The sequence below is a fragment of the Protobothrops mucrosquamatus genome, unplaced genomic scaffold, assembly GCF_001527695.2.
Source record: "Protobothrops mucrosquamatus isolate PMUCROS unplaced genomic scaffold, P.Mucros_1.0 scaffold1676, whole genome shotgun sequence".
NCBI lineage: Eukaryota > Metazoa > Chordata > Lepidosauria > Squamata > Viperidae > Protobothrops > Protobothrops mucrosquamatus.
Window position 1 is genome coordinate 75,168 of NW_015387832.1, and position 18,141 is coordinate 93,308.

The 18,141-nt window shown below is 43.1% G+C and overlaps 2 protein-coding genes across 2 annotated transcripts; one reads left to right on the plus strand and one right to left on the minus strand.

Annotated features, from left to right (window-relative positions):
* Positions 1 to 4,098: 4,098 nt before the first annotated feature.
* Positions 4,099 to 16,674, plus strand: RPS6KB2 (ribosomal protein S6 kinase B2). The gene is made up of 15 exons (XM_015822788.1): positions 4,099 to 4,204; positions 4,431 to 4,465; positions 6,748 to 6,871; positions 7,486 to 7,554; positions 7,638 to 7,785; positions 7,935 to 7,992; positions 10,169 to 10,269; positions 10,395 to 10,485; positions 10,601 to 10,691; positions 11,192 to 11,299; positions 13,079 to 13,141; positions 13,573 to 13,650; positions 14,802 to 14,909; positions 15,739 to 15,851; positions 16,063 to 16,674. Exons 1-15 carry the CDS (start codon positions 4,130 to 4,132, stop codon positions 16,226 to 16,228), a joined length of 1,428 nt encoding a protein of 475 aa, XP_015678274.1. The 5' UTR covers positions 4,099 to 4,129; the 3' UTR covers positions 16,229 to 16,674.
* Positions 16,675 to 17,013: 339 nt separating this feature from the next.
* On the minus strand, positions 17,014 to 17,909 carry PTPRCAP (protein tyrosine phosphatase receptor type C associated protein; the record flags this gene model as incomplete). Its single annotated transcript, XM_029285433.1, has 1 exon — positions 17,014 to 17,909. A coding segment is annotated over one exon (627 nt), but the record flags the coding sequence as incomplete, so codon positions are not given.
* Positions 17,910 to 18,141: the final 232 nt, after the last annotated feature.

An 18,141-nucleotide genomic window follows, 5' to 3' on the forward strand; every position in this document is an offset into this window, starting at 1 on the left:
AAGAATAACCCTTTCTCTCAAAGAAGAATTTACCATCACTAGAACCCTGCCACATGTCACCTTAGACACCTTAGACATGTGGCCTTAGACAACAGGAAGGGCACAGATCTAAGCTGGTGGCCAAGCTTACAGTCATAAGGACCCGGACCACTTTCTCAGGTCCAGCAGCTTTGAATTCTTCCCAGATAATATGGCAAGACTATGCCCCAGATATCTCCATCAGACTGGCACCAAAGCTGGTATCTAACTGGGAACAAAATTGAGCAATTGTATCCAAAGATGCCCTGCGTACCTCTCTGAAGGACCCTACAGGTGAACCTCTAAGTCAGGGGTGTCAAACTGCCAGCCCACAGGCCAGATGAGTCATGGCGAAATTGCGCCCACCCTATTGCTGGCAATGGAAAAAAAGTCCCGATACGTTGCGACACATCACGTGACGTTGCTAGTTTGATACCCCTGCTCTAAGTCGACTCTACCCTTAGTTCAGCTTAAATAAGAATACTGGGTGGCTATCTGCAGACGCAATAAGAGTAGGCAAATTCTAAAGCTTCATCACTCTTATCACCACAAGGTAGGCCTTAATAGCAGCTCTCACTCATGTTCAGTTGAGTTCATGGAGATCTAAACATCTCTTAACCTATTTCATCTCCTTTAGCAAGTTCATAAGCCATAGAGGGCAATGGGATCCACAGGAAGAAAGAGGTTGCATAGGTACGATCTGATCTAAAGCCTCCGCTGCCCTCTAATTCCAAGGGGAGACCAAGGCCATGGATAGTCTACACTACATAGTTAACACAATCAACTATTAGATTGTTTTGTATTTTGTTTGGGCCAAAACTTTCCCTTAACATTGATAAGAGGGGGGGAATCCCTCTCTCTGACAAGTTTATTTTCAACTGGGAATTAAATTGCTTTCAGGGTCAGGGAAGGAGGGATAATTAGTAAGATAATTTTATCTAGGGCTCTGCTAGACAAGATTAGAGTCCTGTATGTTTCCTACAGTAATTCTTTTCCAGATGTATGAAAGTAACTTTACCCTATCAGTTGCTGAGTTTGTGCTGAATCTCAGTAACTGGTAACCAGAGGAAACATAAAAGAACTATAAAGTCATCGAATCAGTTGCCTTTTCTTCCATTCCAGTATGCAACTACTGTATATCTGTTCCAAGAAAACAAAACTGACTGCTTGACTTTGTTTATATAAACTACCACTTATTTCAGAATATGGGATTGCATACTAACATTACTAAGGTTAAAAATAGAATTGTTTCACACAGCATCTTTCAAAGTTTATGCACTGCACTATTTTTTTTACCTTTTATGTTTGTGGTAATATTCTTTCATTTGAAGCATGTTTATGATAGTTGTTTCATTTTAACTACCACACAATTGTTTTATTTGTTTTTATTTTTTTTGTTAAGTTATACATTATGCAAACTGCCAGGAATTTTTAGATTGAAGTAGAACGTACATTTAATAAATAAAATACATTAAATCCCATGGGACACTGAATAAATAGATCTTCACAGGGTAAAGATTCCTATAATGGGTATTCAGGACAAGACTATTATTGTCAATCTATCTATTTGTCTGTCTGTCTATCATCTATCATCATGCCCTAATCACAAAGGATTCTCAATACTTATTATGGAGTCAACTGGAGTTATTTCATGAGTGGTTCTTAGCAGACAATGGTAAAGGTAGTCCTTGACTTACGACCACAACTGAACTCAAAATCTCTGTTGCTAAGCGAGACAGTTATTAAGAGAATTATGTCCCATTTTACAGCCTTTCTTGTCATAATTGTTAAGTGAATCACTGTAATTGTTAAGTTAGTAACACAGTTGTTAACTGAATCTGGCTTCCTCATTGACTTTGCTTGTCAGAAGGTTATAAAAGGTGATCACATGATCCCAGAATACTGCAACCGTCATAAATACATACCAGTTGTCAAGCATCCAAATTTTGATCACATGACCATGGGGATGCTGCAAGGGTTCATAAGTATAAAAAATGGTGATAAGTCCTTTTTTTCAGAGCTGTTGTAAATTCGAATAGTCACTAAATGAATGATTATAAGTTGAAGACTATCTGTATTTGCTGATACCAGAAACAAATCTAGAAATCCTACACTTATCTAGCAAGTTCGGTAAGAGGCAGATAGATGATGTTTTAAACATCACCAACATATCCTTGAATATTTCATAAAGAACATCCTAACATATTTGGAAACATTTAGAATTCAAAACTCAGTACCCACATAGAAAATCAACATATTTCATGTATTTGATAACTAACTACAGAGTCAAAAGTGAAAAGGGACTACAGTACTAGAATGGAGGTTTATATACAGTTCCTTCTCTCTCAATTGCCAAGCATTTATATAAATCAACAGCTACATGCAAATATATAAATTGCTTTGGTTCCTCATTTGTAGCTGAACATGTTTTAAACATCCTGTTCAAAGAGGTCACCATTTGTATTCCTTCAGTTTATGCTATTTCCCCAAAATAGCACCTTCTGATGTGTAGGGACTGTAACCTCCAGGACACGTGGCTTTGGGAGACACCTAATACAACCATTGTATCATATTGTCTTCAACTTGATATCTACATCTGGGACAAATCTGTCTTTAATGGTGTCATAAAAATACTACCACCATAAAAAGAAAAATTGTTAACATTCTTCAATATAGCCAAGTATTATTACTAAGGCTGGGAAGATGCAGGCTCAAGAGAGTCTTCAGCCACAGAACTTCATCCAGTAACTTGGGCCAATAAGTCTTCTAACAAACTGCTGTGAGAGAAATAAACGAAAGCTATACATTTAGTGTGCATTGTCATCAACTCCTGGCAGGATAGCAGTCTAACGACTAAGTAATAAATCTATAAAAATAATACTGGGCAGAATTATGCTGCATGTTATATAGAAACATAAACAAGGAGAGCAAATAGATGAATCTGTGACCTTGTTAGAAATGCTCAGATAGTAGTTTTCTTGCAAGGAATGAGTATTGGATGAAAGGTGAAAATGGCTGTGCATAAAATGGCTGTGTAAGTGTACATTCTCCTGCCTGTATTTTGTGTATGGAAGTGAGAACTGGGTGTCAGAAGAAGCATAAAACACAGGGGAATGGTTTGTTGAAGTGTGCACAATAAAGCAAGAAGAAAAAGAATCATGAGTGAATGTGGATTGAATACCAAAGTCAGTGACTAGTAGAAAAGTACTTTGAGATTGCTTGGATATACAGTGTGAATAAGGGCCAACTTGCAGAACAAACATATGAAAAAAGAGTGAATGGGTCTACAGCAGTTTTTCAACTTTTAAGATGTGGCTGAAGAATTCTGGGTGTTAAAATCCACACATCCTAAAGTTGCCACATTTGAAAAAATACTGCTCTAGAGGAAAAGGAAGTCATGTCTGGATGGAATTGATGAAACTCGCAGGGAAATGAAAAATTTAGAGATCTAAAGGCAGGGAAGGAAGTGATGGAAAGAAGGGTACTTTAAGGGAGACAGAGTGGATGGTATTGGTGTCAACTAGATGTCCTTTTATCTTCTGCCTACATATATTTCACATATGTATAAAAGGTAAAGGAGTCCCTGTGGATTTTACTCTGATAGCTGTTGCCAACTATATGGGATAGTATACACACACACACAAAACACCGTTGGTTGGTTCAGTTGGATGGCTATAGAAATGAGTTAATGAATATATATATACATACACATGCACACACAATTATTTCATTAATTTACTAATTCATTATTCATTTCTACACCACCCAGCTGAACCAACTGACTCTTGTATATACAATCCTGTCTCTCCGTTTGCAGCGAAGGCTCATCCCGGTCAACCTGTTCCACGCTAATATGACACTCCACCTAAGTAAGCATCATTTACCCGCAAGGCCACTCTTGTTTTCTGCTCTCCTCTCCTCTCAGGCAGGCCGCTAGAGGTCGCCCGTGAGCTCAATCACACCGCCTTCTAACTCTCGCTCGCTGCGCCAAAACGACGGTCGCGCCCGACGCGTGACGACAGCAGTTGCATCGCTGGGCGGGGGAAAGGGGGTGACGAAAAGCAAAGGGGCGTGGCCCGGAAGTCCACGGGGTACTTGGGGAGCCCCCGATATGGCCGGCGTCTTCGACATCGACCTGGAAACGGAGGAAGGGAGCGACGGGGAGGAGCCTGAACTGGGGGCCTTGGTGAGGCGGGATGGAAGATGATAGAGGAAAAGGGGTGGGTCCAGCCAGAGGAGAAGGGAAAAGGAATCAGGGCGCAAGAGCCCAGCGCACAGTTCCTAATGACTTCAATGGGGGTTAGTCCCAAGTAGGACAGGGTTGGTGTGGGCAGACCTCGATTTCCCCTGTGTTGCTGTTGCTGCTGATCATCTGCTCTGTTATCTCCCTCCACCCCGCTTGTCTCTTTTAGGAAGTGGACCCCGATTTTCGTATCAGTAGCTCAGAGTAAGTACATTGCCAGCTCTGGGTTGTTTTCCTCCTTGACGTCATTCCAGTCTGCCTTTGGGCGGAATTCTCCTGGGTTTCTTAGGCTCTTTGGTGATGTATGCATTCACACACCGTTGAAAAATAGGCTGGCAAAAAAGGGCGAAATTATCCTTTCTCCCTGCTCGGTGTGGTGTCAGCAGCTACTTCTTCCATTCTTTTAAAATGGCTTCTTCTAACTTGCTCACCATGGGAGCAGAGCAACAATTCCCATCATCCCCATACAGAATACTGTAGGGATGGAGACAATGGGACCGGTCCTTGATCGGAGGGAATCCACTAGGGAAAGACTGCAAAATGCAAATTGTGTCAACATAACATGTGATGAGATTTCTAGGTGCTGCATAAGCAAAATGACAGGTCAGCGTTTTGAGAGAGGAGATGGAAACATTTCAAGGGGACATGAAATGTCCTTGTTTCGCTACAAATTGCCCCAGTTAAATTCCTGATGATAACAATAAAGTCTGTTCCTTTGCTTCCCTGATTGAAAATTATCAGAACAAATCACAGCGTCATAACTGCCATGCTGACTCAGAGACTAAGACCCCTCTAATGCAGCATTTATTTCCTAAAACTATCAGTCTAGTTCAGAGGCTGTGGGAGAAGCTCAGATCACAGCATGGTGATGATGGCATAAGGATTTTGCATTTACAGTGGATTTCTAGCTGTTTCAACAAATGCTATTCCTAGAAGCTGTCTTTATTGTGCATTTGTCCTTTTGGCATATGAACCAATCACCATCACCATTGTAAGATAGAGAACAGAATGTTAATCACAGTCCGTGGAAAGCCAGTCTGTTATAGGACTGTTATAAAATGGTGAATGTATGCAAAGATGGCTTATTCTTAATGAAAAACACTCTCATGCAAATTGAGGCATCCAGTTTCCTCTTAAGCACTCAGAAAGCCATTTTGGGGTGTGATTACAGAAACTGGGAGAGTTGAGTTCTACTCCTCCTTTAGGCATGAAAACTAACTGAGTTGCTTCCAGTCAGTCACCCTTTCAACCCAAACCACCTCACAGGGTAGTTGTACTAAGAAAAACAAGAAGCAGGAACACTATGTATTCTGCCTTCACTTGTATAGACAAAAGCAGGATATAAATATAATAGTGAAATAAATAAAATTAAAATCTCTCTGAAGTTGCTCCTGGACTGAACTGTGGCAGAGGGTTGAAATGGGTAGCATAGATTCTGATGCTCTTTAATGTGTACAAAGGGAAGTGCTGTGTGTTAAAGAAAAATAATTACTTTAATGCAGGGGTCTTCAAACTTTGCCCTTTTATGACTTGTGGACTTCAATTCTCAGAATTCCTCAACCAGCGTGCCTGGCTGAGGAATTCTGGGAGTTGAAGTCCACAAGTCATAAAAGGGCAAAGTTTGAAGACCCCTGCTTTAATGTGCCTCTAATCAGTGTAGTGGACCTCTGAATTAATACAATTCTCCATTACTTTCTTCAATTAACATTTTCATATTTTATCTGTTCATTTATAGCTCTGTATGTTGAACAAAACAAGCATCATTTGCTTGGCACTTTTGGACTAACAGAACATCCATTTGGTATACATACTAATGACAATAATTCCCCATGGGAATGTCACATTTAGCACAAAGCTATCTGGAGAATTCTAGAATATCACATTGCTATAATGAATTTTCCTTTTTTCTTTTTGGCTTTGATCTTAATTTAAATTAATTGAAGGAAAGTTGTTTTCCATATCAGTATCTCCCAGTACTATGCACATCCATATCACATTATGGGGTCTTTGGCTTTCTGAAGAAACTCTTCATGGGGTGCTAATGGCTGCAGGAGACATAGAGCAGAGGTCCCCAACCTTTTGGGCATCAGGGACCGGTTACATGGAGAGAGCTTTTTCCGCGGACTGGAGGGGGCATGTTTTTGTGTGCTGCCTGCATCCCGTGGATGGGGCTTTGCTTATTTGTGCGAACCAGTTGCTGACATGCCGTGACCTGGTACCGGTCCATAGACCGGGGGTTGGGGACCCCCAATATAGAGAATTTTCCTTTCTTTGAATTTTAATTTATCCTAAGGTTCAGACTTGTGCTTTCATAAAATACATAGTGCCATTGTGCTGCCAACTCTTCATCTTCTCTTCTTTTTATTTTCAAAAATTGGACCCTCCTCATTTCTGGAAAGCCTCACATCTTTGTGTTGCCCTTCATTTATGTGTTAATATTTTTGGGGGAGGCAGAGTGATATAAGATTTCTTTCTTCTCTCCACAGTTTTGTGCCAGGTTATTATGAGGAAATTGAAATCTCTGAAAGCAGTGTCAACAATGGCCCAGAATGCATTGGGCCCCACTGCTTCGAGCTACTGCGTGTTTTGGGAAAGGGTGGTTATGGCAAGGTGAGCAATTCCTAAAGAGTGAGTCTGCAGGCAGAGGGTTTAGCCCTCAACCAACTAGGAGAAAAATATAATTTCTAGTAGAGGAGGAGCAAAATAGCTGCATTGGCTAAGAATCTTAGGAATTATGTATATTTGTGCATATGCATGTTTCTGTATGAAGGAGCATTCGTCTTGGGACTGCCTGTCCAGTGTCTGAAATGGTGCAGTTTGGACTGGTTTGTCTCCTTGGGAGCAGTAAGCTAGGATACTGCATTGTAAGAAAGCATGTTGACTGTCAGTGGAGAGCTGATAAAAACATCCTTAAAAGACTTTAATTAATCAGAAGGCAGAGATATTAAAGCTCTTTAATCAGGAGTGTGAGAATAGTATTCTGGATTGCCTTCACCCCATACTGTTTAAATGGTCTTGTTTGTTCTTAGGTGGGTTTTTTTTAAAAGAGAGGCTAAGTGCACAGGAGATTAATGTTAAGGAGTATGGAAAAACAGTGTTTGAGTTATTGATATCTGATTTCCCTAATATAGAAGACAGTTTTGTTTCCTCTGCAGTCTTTTCTCTGCTGGTAGCTCTATTGCTGACTTGAAGATTTTGCTTACGGCTTCCATTTTGTGTTTTAGGTGTTCCAGGTCCGGAAGGTACAAGGCACAAATTCTGGAAAAATCTTTGCCATGAAGGTGTTAAAGAAAGTAAGTATCTATCCATCTAATGCTCTGTGTGCCTTGTTAAATATCTTTGTGAGACCATAATTCTCTCTGAATATCTCCTGCAGGCCAAGATTGCCTGTAATGCCAAGGACACAGCACACACAAAGGCTGAGAGAAATATTCTGGAGGCCATCAAACACCCATTCATAGTAGACCTCATCTATGCTTTCCAGACTGGTGGCAAGCTCTACCTCATCCTGGAATGTCTCAGTGGTATGGAAAGAAGCTCCGTGGAAAGGAAACAATTGCAGTGGATTTGGCCAGAAACTTGGGACCTGACTCTTCTTCTGTGTAGATTTTAGAGGTTGGGTCAGACAATGCTGGAGAAGACTGATGGTATCTTTTTGTGCTATGTTTCACAGGAGGGGAACTCTTCATGCAGCTGGAGCGGGAAGGCATCTTCCTGGAGGACACAGCCTGGTTAGTGAAAATGATATCTAAGCCTGAACTGGAATAGCCATGAAGACTGGTGTTCACCATGCATAGGCTTTGTCTCCTCTTTCTTACCATGGTCAGAAGTAAGGTGACAATAGAGGCAACTGGAAATCTTAGAGCAGAGGAGAGTAAATCTCTCTGTACCTTGCAGTCATTCTGAAACATCCACGATTCAGAGTGATTCAGTTCCCCTTAGCTAGGAATGGGAACAGAGGCATAGGCCATTTCAGATCATTTTTCGCAGGATACTTTGCGGATAAAGTCAATTTTATTTGGCTAGATCTGGGTGCTATTGAACATAGCAGTGGTGATATCTAGTGATATTTTCTGAATCCCTGTGAGCTCCTATAACCAGAAGTAGTGGCTCTAGTGCTTTTTAGGCAGAGTTCTGCCACCTGGTCTCTTCAGGTGGCCTGATGGGGGGGGGGGTGTATGTATCTGGATGTGAGAAGTAGTTAATGCTTTTCTAAAAGAGGGTGCAGTGCCATCTGCCATAGCAATGTGATGGTGCACCCTTTAAGAGACTATCTCTTGATCCAGCTGTATTGGGTAATGTTTATGGAGTCTCCATTTTTGGAAAACATTGTGGAGTGGTATTGGCAAATCAGCTACAAGTGGATTATCTGGATCCCTTGAAGTCAGACTTCAGGCCCAGATATGGGATGTAAACCACATTGATGCTTTAGTGCAGGGGTTCTCAACCTTTTTAATGCCGCGACCCCAACCGGTCGTAAGTCGAGGACTAAACCGGTCGTAAGTCGAGGACTAAACCGGTTGTAAGTCGAGGACTTTCCCTGCCCGGGAGCGCCGCGCATGCGTGGTTCCGCCCCCTGCACCGGCCGAGGCGTAGCTGGCAAGTGGCAGAGACGGAGCAGGCCGACCACCAGCTGGCCCAGCCCAAGGGAGGTAAGGCACCCGCCGGAAAAGGGGAAAAAAATGGCAGACAAAAAAAATGGCGGACAAAAAAAATGGCGGACAGCCTTGCTTGGCGACCCCCGTGAAATGGTTGATCGACCCCAAATGGGGTCCCGACACACAGGTTGAGAACCACTGCTTTAGTGGATGGTCTTCATGACAACATCCTGGTCTTATTACACCTCTCGTCCTTAAGGGTGTGATGGGTTTGCTGCTACCAGCAAGGATAGGCAACCTCGGCTCTTTTATGACTTATGGAGTTCAACTCCATGGCTGACTCGGGAATTCTGGGAGTTGAAGTCCATGAGTTATACAAGAGCCGAGGTTGCCTACCCCTGACCTAGTGGATGGTTTCGGTCAACATGTGGGATGTTGCTCCAAGATAGGTTCCACAAAACTGGATCTTGTTAGTCAGCATATATACATAACCACAAGGAGAGGCCATCTGTTAGTTCATGGAAAGGTATCATCGGTATGCTGAGGAGACTCAACTCTTCCTTGCTATTCCTGGCTATAAGTGGCTCTGGGTAGGGAGATTATATCAAATAAATGTAGATATGTAGATAATTTCTGCTGCATTTTGAAATGTACAAACTGTTGTTTTCAGATATGTAAAACACATGCCAAAGCAGTGCCCAAGTGGCAAGTGGGGAAGGTGGGGAGAGTTGACTAATGAAAGAAGGTCATTGTATTTAAATATATGGACACATTTCCACCTCCCTTCTCGGATTGCCAAGTCTCATAATTGCTTGTGGCAGTTTGTGTCCTCCTACTGATTCTTCTGTAAATGCCCTCCTCCTTTAATTGGAGCTAGAAGTGGGAAGATAAGTGGAAATAAAGTACAGATAATCTTAAAATAATGAATTCCTGCAAAACCATCTCCTTGAATATGCAGAATATGTTCAGAGAAGATTTTAGGATTGTGAGTCTCTGTTGTTTAAAATACCAGATGCCATTTGATCCTTCCTGTTTTCCCAAGCAGAAGGTAGTTATTTTCAACTGAGCTTGAAAGTGCAAAGTTTCATCTCAAGGTCCTTTTCTATCAGCTGAGTTCCTGATTTCTATAAATGGATTAAAGTTGCAGATGGCCCTTTCTCCTAGAATCATTTCAGTGAAATCAGACTCTCACCACCAGCTTTCATTAAGAGTTATTGACCCCCTCACAGATAAATGAGGAAGCATCTTCTGAGCTATATGGATTGCTTGGGGTTATGTTGTTGATTAGATCCCTTTTGTGTTCTGCCAGTTTCTATCTGAGCGAGATCACCCTGGCTCTTGGCCATCTCCACTTTAACGGCATCATTTACCGGGATCTTAAGCCAGAGAACATAATGCTAAATAGCCACGGTAGGGAAAGCATCTTTGTTTACAAAGGGAGGGGAGGGGAGGGAGGATGCAGAATGTCATCTGTACTACGCTGTGATCCCAGCCAGGGCTCTAACAGGACTTTGACTTTCCAATTACTTCTGCAGGGCACATTAAACTGACGGATTTTGGGCTTTGCAAGGAATCCATCCATGATGGTGCTGTCACCCACACCTTTTGTGGCACTATAGAATACATGTAGGTGATGACGGCTCATGAGCACCTTTAGGATACCTGTTCTGGGTTGGTCTTAGTTTGAGGTTGACTGGTTTAATAATTACGCACTGATTTCTTTGTCTGCCCTAAATTCCAGGGCCCCAGAAATATTGATGCGCAGTGGCCACAATCGGGCTGTTGATTGGTGGAGCCTTGGTACCCTGATGTATGACATGCTCACAGGATCGGCAAGTCTCGCTTGTGCTGCTTTTGGAGGCAGGGTGGAAGTGGCAGAGGATGCAGTGGTGGGAGGGAGTGAAGGAAGAATTGCAGATCAGTTGTTCTCACTGGATAATAGATAAACTATTGCAGAGATTCTCATGTTGAAGTCAGCTGGCTTTTGACAAAGGATAGTAGGAAGAATGCCTTATTGTCATAATCAGCACACTGCACAGTTTCTGACAAAGGGCAATATAACCAGTACAAGCATTATTAGATCTGCCAACTAAACCATTAACAGGGCTATTGATATTTTGCTGTCTTGCTATCTCTTTTGCTTGGTCCGGGCAAAAACCCACTGGCTGGACTTTGTTTTTAAGGGACTTATATTTATGTTTGAATTTGCTGCCAAATTCCTTCATCTGCCTGTTGTTACTTTTACTTTCTCCCCCAACACCTGCCTAGTCTACTCCCTATTGTCCCTTGAGTTTTCAGGATCACTTATCTTAAGCCCTTTGTGTTAATGCAGCCTCCATTTACCGCTGAAAACCGCAAAAAGACAATTGACAAAATCCTGAAAGGCAAGTTGATGTTTCCACCCTACTTGACTTCAGATGCTCGGGATCTGCTCAGGAAGGTATGACTGTGTATATCTCGTACGATTGGGCTACAATCTGATTGGAATTTTGAATCTTACTTATAACGTTAATAACTTGGCTTCTCCTCCCAGATATTTTACTGTTGTTATCAAGCCTCTTCCCAATCCAGTGTTTATTTTTCCAACATAGTTAGGGGCTATGGTGACTGCGGATGATAAGAATCAAAAGTCCAGCGTATTCAGAAGGCATCAGGTTTAAGAAGGTTTCAGTAATTAGCAGCATGATAAATGTAATAAGGATGGTTTCGTTAATAAAACCGTAGATTAACAGTATCAGTATGGATTTTGTCATTCAAAGCTAAGTTGGCTGACTGATAAAACTCTGCTCAAGGCATTCCATTCATATATTCCTAGGAATATGTTTGGTGAATTGACATCTACAAAGAGAAGATCTGTATTGGGCGTCATATTGAATTTTAGAGGGAAGAGAAGCTTAACGCATGATTGGTAAACGCCTCCCTTCACAGAATGGAGTTCAGAAGGGCTCTCCGGAGTACATGTGTATCTGAGCAGCTTCCTTCCTATCACACCTTTCAGTGCATGATTTGCCATTCTTTTTCTTAAACGTGGGTAGTTAGGCAAGTGCCCAGAATGTGCTGATCACCTTTTCCTGGACTTAGAGCAGGGGGTAGGCAACCTTGGCTCTTTTATGACTCGTGGACTTCAACTCCCAGAATTCCTGAGCCAGCCATGCTGGCTCAGGAATTCTGGGAGTTGAAGTCCACGAGTCATAAAAGAGGCAAGGTTGACTACCCCTGACTTAGAGTAAGCCCGGATGGTTTTCTGGTTCCTTCTTTCCTATCAAAGTATAGTTAGCTGCTCTTGCCTTTTAGTGACCTATTTGTTTTATTACACCCCCCCCCCCCAGCTAAGAATGAGGAGGAGGTCCCGTTCTCGCTCATCACCACAACAAGGAACCATTTTACAGCATTAGAGTAGTCCTGCTGAGCTTATGTTCACCTACTTGCTCCACTTGGCCCCGACTGAACAGAAAGAGGTAGCAGCCCAGTGGCAAAGCACATTTGATTACAGGTGGTCCTCGCCTACTGACTGCTTGTTCAATGAGAAAAAGAAATGTATGACCAGTCCTCAGAGTTGCAGCTATCCCTGCAGCCATGTGATCGCAATTTGAGCACTTGGCAACTGGCACACTTTTAAAACAGGTGCAGCTCCGGTGGTCATGTGATTGCCATTTGCGACCTTCACAGCTGGCTCCCAACAAGTAAAGTCAATGGGAAAATTGGTAAGAAGTCAGAAGCTGAAATCATGCGACATTGTGTTTAATAGCCGCAGCCGATTTGCTTCAGGACCACAGCCAGAACTGATATCTAAAATCAAGTGCGATCATGTGATGTGCCACTTTATGACTGTGTGACTTAGTGTGGAGTTTCCAGTCCCAATTAGAGTTGGTAAAATGAGGACTGTACTGAATGATGCTCAAAAGTGGGCTACGAAGGAGGACGGGATCCCCATCTCAGTGGAATGCAGCGGTGCTGATGACTTGAATCTCTTGCCAGAATAGGAATGCGGTCTTTACCACAAGGACAGGGCTTGGTGAGCACTTCTGTGCGGAAAGAGATCCAGTTAAGCCAGTTCTGTGGTGAATAACATCCTGAATCAGGATGAAATGGAGGTTATTGTGAGGCCGTCCTAATGGAATGTTTTTGACTCTTGAGTTCTGAGTTCTCAGTGAGTGATTTTCCTTTTGGCATTATCCGAAGCAGTATTTCTTAAAATATGCTTCTTTTCTTTCCCTAGTTTCTCAAAAGGAACCCCAATCAACGAATTGGGGGTGGGCCAGGTGATGCTGCAGATGTTCAGGTAAAGCAGATGGGGGGGGAGCAGGTTTTCTCTTGACATATCCAAGAATTTGGAATTCTGAGCAGCTTTCTTCTCTTTTGACGAACAAGTTAAATCTGAAGATGATTTTGAAGAGGCTACTATAAGCAAGGGGCTATCGCCTCAGCAAGCTTTACAAAAGAAGGCAGGGCATCAGCACCTTGCATCATTCTTTCTCTACCCCATAATTAAACGCTTAAGACTATGAAAGTTATTGCTCTCTTCAGCTGCAAACTATGGTGGTGGTGGAGACAGAGAAATTTTTTGATATTAGAAGTGAATATCAGTGGATCTTTTAAGTGTAGAAGGACCACAATTTTATAGAAATTTGAGATTTGGAATATGAGGACTATGTATTTGAGGATTATTCATGCATTTTAGATAGTATTAAGTTCTTTATTTTTCTCTTTTAGAAACACCCATTCTTCCGACACATTAACTGGGATGACTTGTTGGCCAGGAGAGTTGATCCACCATTCCGGCCATTTTTGGTAAAGACACCACACCTCAGTCCTCATTCTTCCTATTATTCCCTTTTCTCTACTTTATGGTCTTGTGCTTGACCATAATAGGCCTTCTCAGAATCTTGATTTTGATTTGTAGCTTATATAATGACAGATTGTTAGGGACTGCTAAATTGGATGAGGCTTTTATTGGATTTTCATTTCACATAAAGAGGTTTTCTGGTATAAAAAGGTATAATTTGCCTAGTTCTCATATATTGTTAAGCCTGGTCCTTTTGTACCAGGGGCTAATATTGTTTTGTTTCGGCTCTTTTCCACCATTTTCTTGGTGAAAATTGGGATTGCATTGCTGTTAGTTGACAATTTGTTGCCAGATTTCTGAAGTATAGCCTTGGGATGGATCCATGACAAAGTTGCAGAAATGGAGTAGAGTAGCTACTCAATTTGAATTGCTTCCTTCTAGTAAACTGCAGTGGCTATATTTATTGATTATACAAAGCTAAAGCCAAACAAGCTAATACCTGCCCACTTCACATGCTCCTTTGACTATTTTACACTATCATGCAGATTTTCATTCACTTTAAACCTGTTTAATTCTACCTTCACTACATAATTTTTTATCCCCCTTTGGTAAGTACAACTGTATGATATCTAATCTTGTTATACAGTATAGCTCAGTGATGGCGAACCTTTTAGAGACCGAGTGCCCAAACTGCAACCCAAAACCCACTTATTTATCGCAAGGTGCCAGGGCTGCATCAGTATTGTGGTGCCCTCAGGTGGGGTGTGGGGGCATGGGCCACTGGGTGGGCGTGGCTGCAGTGGTCACGGCAGACTGGGTGAGCATGGCCAGGGCCAGGGCGGCGGGGGCCAGTGCTCGCTCACTTCCTGCCCTGTCGCTTCCAAACACCACGTGCTCGCTACTCTGGCGAACTCTGCTGGGGCAATGGCGCACGTGCCCACAGAGAAGGCTCTGAGTGCCGCCTCTGGCACGCGTGCCATAGGTTCGCCACCACTGGTATAGCTCCTTTACATCATGTGCATACTTCTCCACGAAATTTCTGGAAAAAGAAAACTCTTCATTTGTGTAGATGCTAACATGGACTAGAATTCACCCATAACCAAAAGGCTAAATGATAATATGAAGAGCTATCCAGAACATCTTTTTCCATCCACAGCAATCGGAAGATGATGTCAGCCAGTTTGACACCCGCTTCACTCGCCAGACACCTGTGGATAGTCCTGACGACAGCTCTCTCAGCGAGAGTGCCAATCAGGCTTTTCTGGTAAGGAATGACCAGCTGGAACTATAGTGAGAAGAAACAAGAGTAGCAAAATCATTTTTACACTCCTGTTATGAAGCAAAGGAGAGAGCCTCTTTCATCCCAGTTGCTCCTTTCCCTATGACTATCCTTTGGGGACCACATGCCAGCTGTGGATAAGACCAGTGCCAAAATTTACTGGTGACTCCAAACTTTTTGAAAAAGTCTTAGCAACCACTTGCTGCTTGGAAGAAAGCTTTCTTAAAGAGGTGGCTTGAGATCCCAAAGGTGCTTTTTCAAAAGGCAACTAGTTCAGAACTGAAGAAGCTTCTTGGATGTGAAGTAAAACATCTTCAGGGAAAACAAAGTCCATTTGCCTTTTGAAAAAAAAAAAACACCTTTGGGACAACCATGACCTGGATGACTGAGGATCTCCGTAGACAGCTGGCTTGAGAGTTAACTCTTCTTAACCACCCTTGCCAACTGCAGTCTTAAAGGTAATCCTCTCCTCTGCAACAAACAAGCAGATCAAAAATAAAAAGCATTTTAAAGCTTTTAAATGTGTCATGCAAGGGGAGTCAAAGGGAACCTAAGCTGAATCCAGCAGGTGATTCTAACTTTTGATGTAGAAATTAAATAGGGAACTTAGGGCATTCAACAGGTTATTGAACGATAACTTTCAGCAACTATTATTGGCCACATTAGTAGGGGTTAATGAGAACAGTTGTTTGCAACATTGGGAAGGCCATAAATTCCTCATTGTTGATCGAAAGAAAGAAAGAACATAACTGAACCCAGTTCCTGAAATGAAATTACGACCATAGCGACTCTGATCAGATGTTCCTTCCTCTAGGGATTTACCTACGTGGCTCCATCTGTGCTGGAAAGTATCAAAGAAGGGTTTTTCTTCCAACCCAAGTTGCGATCTCCACGGCGTCTCAACAGCAGCCCCCGCACACCTGTCAGGTAAAATCTGGAGAAAGAGAGTTGGGAGAAAGGCTAGATCTTCGGGACATGCAGGGGCTGGCTGCAGGAAGAGGGTGGTGCCTGCTGAGTCCTTGCTTCCCCAAAAGGAATGCTGTCTCTTAAGGGTACCGTTTGCCCTTCTGTCCAGGTACCAGAGCCACAAGCAAGACTTTAAATGACTTAACTCTCTAACCTGTGCTTGTTTTTGCAGCCCACTGAAGTTCTCACCCTTTGACCCCTTCAAGCCAAGCACAACGGTAGAGTTAATGGAGCTGTCAGCCACCCCTCCTGGGCCTGTACTGGAAGTCACGGCTCCATTGCCCATCAAAACACCTTCAGGCACCAAAAAGAAGAAAGGCCGAGGACGGGCACGATAACTGGGCAGCAAGGAGATCTCTGGATATGCATCATCAGGTGGAGCACTGGGGTGGGGCAGTGGGTGGTCAGGATTGTGTCTGTGGGACTTCAAGCCCTCCTGGAAGTCCCGTTTTACCTTTCAGTTCACAGGGCCACCTTCACTCCCAGCGAGAAAGGGATACCTGATGTTGGTGCTTCCTTGATGTCAGGACTAACTCAGCCATGGTGCTTTTAGTTCAATCTACAATGAATCCTGGAGGGAAGAGAATAATTTGGGATGCACAAAGGAGCTGTGAGCAGCAGAATTCTGCCTTATTATCACCCTGGGAACATTTGTCTGAGTGCATCTTGGAATTTTGCAGAGAGGCTAGTCAAAGAAAAAGCACATCTCTGGCTTACATCATGGCTGCTCTAATTGAAGGCTCAGGACCTGTAAAGGAAACAAAGCAACTTTGAGAAAGTGGAAGGAAGGATCAGACTGCTTCTTCTGGGTGGAGCTGCCTCAGGTCCCAGGAAACTTCTTTTCCTGTCTTCTTTTTCCAACATGCATCCGTTTGCCAAAAATGACCACTTCTCCCTCAGTGGTGGTTGTTGCAAGATAAGTGCTCACCCAGGGCTGCTGTTGGATCTTCTCTGAAATACTGGTGTCCTTAGCCACAAATGAATCTTCGCAGTTGGCGCAGTGACATACCTGGCTCATATTCAGAAAATTGAGTGTTGTGCTGCATAGAAAAATTAATTGGCTGTCGGAATTGCTGCTGAGAGAAATAACTAAGCAAAGAGAGCTAAGTGGTTTTTTTTTTTTTTACAAAATCAACTATTGAGATACAGCCACCAGTTCTCTGTTTTATTGTTACAGGGAATATGCCTTTTTTTTTTTTTTTTTGTTTGACAACAAGCTTTTTGGAACAGGTTAGAAGAAGCAAATGCAACTTTACAAACAGTGCTGCTCCCCAGTGGAAGCAGTACACAAAGCAGAGTGACAGCAGTCTTGGGTTTCCCATATGTGGGTCTGATACCAAGCATGACAAGCTTGTTTGTGACAGGTCCATCCTTCCCTCCTCCCTGGGATTTCTAGAGAGCAGTGACATTCAGTGGTTTGCCACTATCTTCCCAGGATGCTGTTCCAGAGAAGGAATGCAGATGACTCAGTAGAATTTCTGCGCTGCTCTGGGCTGCCTTTGATGCTTCACCTTCTTCCAAGGCCTCCTCCACTGCTGCCTCTTGATAGGCTTCCTTAGTCAGCTTCTCTTCTTCCTCCTGAAGGAGCTGCTGCTGCTGCTGCTGCTGCTGCTTCTCCTCCTCCTCCTCCTCTGTCTCCTCCTCTTCTCCTTCTTCTCTTCCATTCTCCACATGCTGTTGCTGCTCTTCCTCAAGCTCCCCATCGCTCTGTTTCTCATCCTGGTAGTCCTCAGCCAAGGCTTCAGAAAGTGTCTCCCTCCAGAACTGTTGCCACCAAAAAACCAGGTTTCCCATCAGGTGCCGAGGGTGGTACCTTCCTTCCGTTGCACGGTTCAACCAGTACCATGCTATAAACAGCAGCAGCAGCAGCACAAACAACAGGCAGATGAGGATACTCACTGTGACATTCCTACGGTCACTCCTGCCACTCTCTAGAATCTCTGCCTGGATTTTCCCAGGAAGCAGCAATAAGAGAATGTGGGGGAGCCTCAGTTTCTGTAAAAAAGAAAGGAGTCTGGATTAGTCAACAATCCTAGCTTCTTTGGACACTTCCGTGCAGCCGCCTGTCTTGCTCCTCAAATCTTCAACAGGAGCATCCGGGTGCTGGACTCTGTCTTAGGGAGGCTCCCAGTGCTCCTTCTAGCTAGCTATTGGTGCCTGACAAGCTAGCTCCTCCCAATGCACCCTCATTCTTCTCATGCCATGAAACCAAAGTCAGCCATTATTTGTGAGGAGCAGCCATGCCTCTTCT